This window comes from Achroia grisella, unplaced genomic scaffold (assembly GCF_030625045.1).
Source record: "Achroia grisella isolate CSIRO2021 unplaced genomic scaffold, CSIRO_AGI_Agris_v1 utg1056, whole genome shotgun sequence".
NCBI lineage: Eukaryota > Metazoa > Arthropoda > Insecta > Lepidoptera > Pyralidae > Achroia > Achroia grisella.
The window spans coordinates 1,626,474-1,629,779 of record NW_026712564.1 but is presented as its reverse complement, the minus strand read 5'-3'; the positions used below and the strand labels follow the sequence as shown (position 1 = coordinate 1,629,779).

General features: G+C 36.8%; 1 protein-coding gene across 1 annotated transcript; it reads left to right on the top strand.

Annotated features, from left to right (window-relative positions):
• The first annotated feature begins 1,057 nt into the window (after positions 1–1,057).
• Positions 1,058–2,931, top strand: LOC131849831 (dnaJ protein homolog 1). Its single transcript, XM_059199994.1, has 3 exons — positions 1,058–1,207; positions 1,334–2,166; positions 2,519–2,931. Exons 2-3 carry the CDS (start codon positions 1,348–1,350, stop codon positions 2,750–2,752), a joined length of 1,053 nt encoding a protein of 350 aa, XP_059055977.1. The 5' UTR covers positions 1,058–1,207; positions 1,334–1,347; the 3' UTR covers positions 2,753–2,931.
• Positions 2,932–3,306: the final 375 nt, after the last annotated feature.

Genomic DNA, 3,306 nt, shown 5'->3' with positions numbered 1-3,306 from the left:
GGATACATCATTCCATTATCATCTATAAAAAAAAATGTTGTTACTTAGTATGCTAATCAGTCGCAAAAGAGTCCGGCCCAAAGAGTAAAGTAAATATACCAAGTTCGGCCTAAACGCAGCGCCCGAACTAAATTGCTCAGAAGGGGTGCGCATTGCTCTACAAGCTTACACAATCGAGTAGGGCAAAATAGTTTGCACTAACAAGATGGTACCCTACATCATGCTTTTTTAGTGGATAACAATCTCACACACCTCGTCTTCTCCACTGGCATGGGGACTGTCTTTTGAAGATTGTTTAATTATAAAAGTACTATATGCTATAAAAACTGTAGTAATTGCATATGGTACAGTAATCCCTGACATTTTTGAAAATATTCTATCGCCTATGTTTATCAAAGATAATATAGGATTCTAATGGTAAAAGAATCCATTATCCACTCGTCAGATGTCCACTAAAACAAAAAATTAAAGTGGGACACCAACCGCTATTTGTTAATAATCGAAAATAGCTACAAAATTTAAATAGGAAAAACCTCAATTTAGTGATAGGCATAATAACGCGTCACTGTCTTTTGTATGACAAATTCTACTGAAGCTTTTTTGAAATCGAAGAAACAACCGGTCGTTCAGTAGTTTCCGAGCCTAGTCAATGCAAGCTAACATTCAAACAATCAAATATTTCCCACTTTAATATTAGTATAGATAATAATTAAGATCTTCCTTGATTTATACTTTTAAAAAAATTAAAGTATTCTCATCTTATACATACTTAAAGTATTTTAATCTAAACAGGATAATATGCTCACGGTAAGTCTCAAGGTATTTCTATGTATATAATCATTAAAAGAGAACGTACTGTTAAAAAAAGCATCAATGAGAACATACTTTTCGTAGTGACGACATGACGCGTTGTCGTTTTCTACAGTGTTTGAACAATGAAATTTATATTTATCCTTGTCTAACTCATGGTTTGCTCGTATAGAGACATATACTTCGTCTCGTTTTTGTGTTTCGTGAAGGTCTCAGAATGTTCTAGACGTTTTAATGTATATATTTTGGCGCGACAAGAGCGCTGCGTTTCATTCATTTATTGAAATTACTAAAGTGAAGTTTTGTGTTGTGATATATATATATATATTTAGGAATAATTTCTCCTATTTATATAATTGGATTGCTGTAACGTGTTCATCAAATCAACCTGTTAATTGTGAGTATAATAAATGTGTACAGTTTCACGTTATAAAGCTGAAAAAGCCTTGTGTTCAATGGGATCATTGTCCATTTCCTAAAAAGGTGTCAATCATGAACTCATACATTACGGTTTTTGTTACAGCATAAGTTTTCACAATGGGAAAAAACTATTATAAAATATTAGGACTAACAAAAGGTGCCACAGATGACGAGATCAAGAAAGCGTACCGCAAGTTGGCGTTGAAATACCATCCCGATAAGAACAAATCTGTTGGCGCAGAGGAGAGGTTTAAGGAAGTGGCAGAAGCTTACGAAGTACTATCAGACAAGAAAAAGAGAGAGATATACGATGCACACGGCGAGGAAGGCCTGAAGGGTGGAATGGGTCACCAGAACGGGCCTGGTGGCGGTCAGTCGTTCTCGTACACTTTCCACGGTGATCCGAAGGCGACATTTGCTCAGTTCTTTGGTTCTGCGAGCCCGTTCCAGGCCTTTTTCGAAAATGGCGGTGGTACCACTATGTTCTTCGACCGTGAAATGGACGTGGATATGGATCCGTTCGCCAACATGGGCTTAGGACAGACGCGGCCCGGTGGTCCAGGTGGTGCTTTCCGCAGTCACAGCTTCAATTTCCATGGCTCACCAAGCAGGAAGGAGAAGACACAAGATCCACCTATAGAGCATGACCTATATGTGTCTTTGGAGGACATAGCTCGTGGTTGTGTAAAGAAAATGAAGATCTCACGGCGCGTCATACAGACCGACGGCACATCGAAGAAAGAAGACAAAGTGCTCACCATTCATGTCAAACCAGGTTGGAAGGCAGGCACGAAGATCACTTTCCAAAAAGAAGGTGATCAAGGCAGGAATAAGATACCGGCTGATATTGTTTTCATCATCAGAGATAAACCACACCCACTCTTCAAAAGAGAAGGCAGTGATATTAGGTACACAGCCAAAATCTCACTAAAACAGGTATGTATCTCAATTGTCTTTTTTATTTTTTCACTTTGTCGGCAGGCAAAAGGTGTTATACCATTCAGCCTTCAATAGTTTATTATTATATTATTCTGGCAACTTTGATTATTTTAAAAACATAACATTGGTATAAATAAATGTGAGACTGACAATAAATATCATTTGATTTGATACTAATTTACATTATTGTTGCATGATATAATTCTATATTACAAATTTTCAAATATCAATAAACTTAACAAATCAGATGAAGTGTCATACAGTAGTGCTAATTTATTAGATGACTGATAAAATATGACTAATACAATTTTCCATACAAACATCTAACATGCTTTCTGTTTTGTTCCAGGCCTTATGTGGTACAATAATAGAAGTCCCTACCATGTCTGGTAACAAATTAACAGTGAACCTGCAAGGTGAAATAGTCAAGCCACATACAGTTAAAAGATTCCCCGGGTATGGGCTACCGTTCCCCAAGGAGCCAACGAGGAAAGGTGACCTACTTGTCGCATTTGAGATCAAGTTCCCCGAACGCATAAGTTCTGGTGTTAAAGAAATACTCTCAGATACTCTACCCAATTAATCTGTAAGACTGCAGAATATCTCATTAAGAGATAGAGTATATACAGTGATATTTTGACATCCCTCTCAGTAAGTTTGCGGTTTGGCAGATCATGCCAAGAAGGCCTTTGGCATGCGTTTGCCTGACCATAGACTAGCAGGTGCTAGAGTATAATTGTTTATGCTCGAATCTTGATGAGACATTCCTAGGAATTTGTAGGATCTTGTGTACTCATGTCGCCTAATTATGTTAGGGGTGTCACTCATGAATTCCAATGTAACATCTCGCTTGTAGAACTGTGTATGAGTTAGCTAAATTGAGTTTGTATGGGTAGAGACTTCTGCGTTATAGTAGGGGTACGTTGAATGGTTGTGAGGACTATTTGTATGTGAAAGTATTTAATTGTGTTAAGTTGTAAATATACTCTTGTAAATAGTGATCTTGTGACAGTGATTGTAAGTTTTAGGAGTAATTGACTATTTAATTGAAGACAAGAAGACATTTTGTGAAAATGTGACAAAAACTGACTTATTACTTATAATTGCTGTTTAATACTAATAAACAAAATGAAAATT

What these genes read in the sequence shown, in the direction of transcription:
- LOC131849831 (XM_059199994.1), top strand. Translation starts at nt 1,348, where the DNA reads ATGGGAAAAAACTATTATAAAATATTAGGACTAACAAAAGGTGCCACA. An exon ending in CCAAAATCTCACTAAAACAG is followed by an intron (nt 2,167 to 2,518) that starts GTATGTATCTCA and finishes GTTTTGTTCCAG; the next exon opens with GCCTTATGTGGTACAATAAT.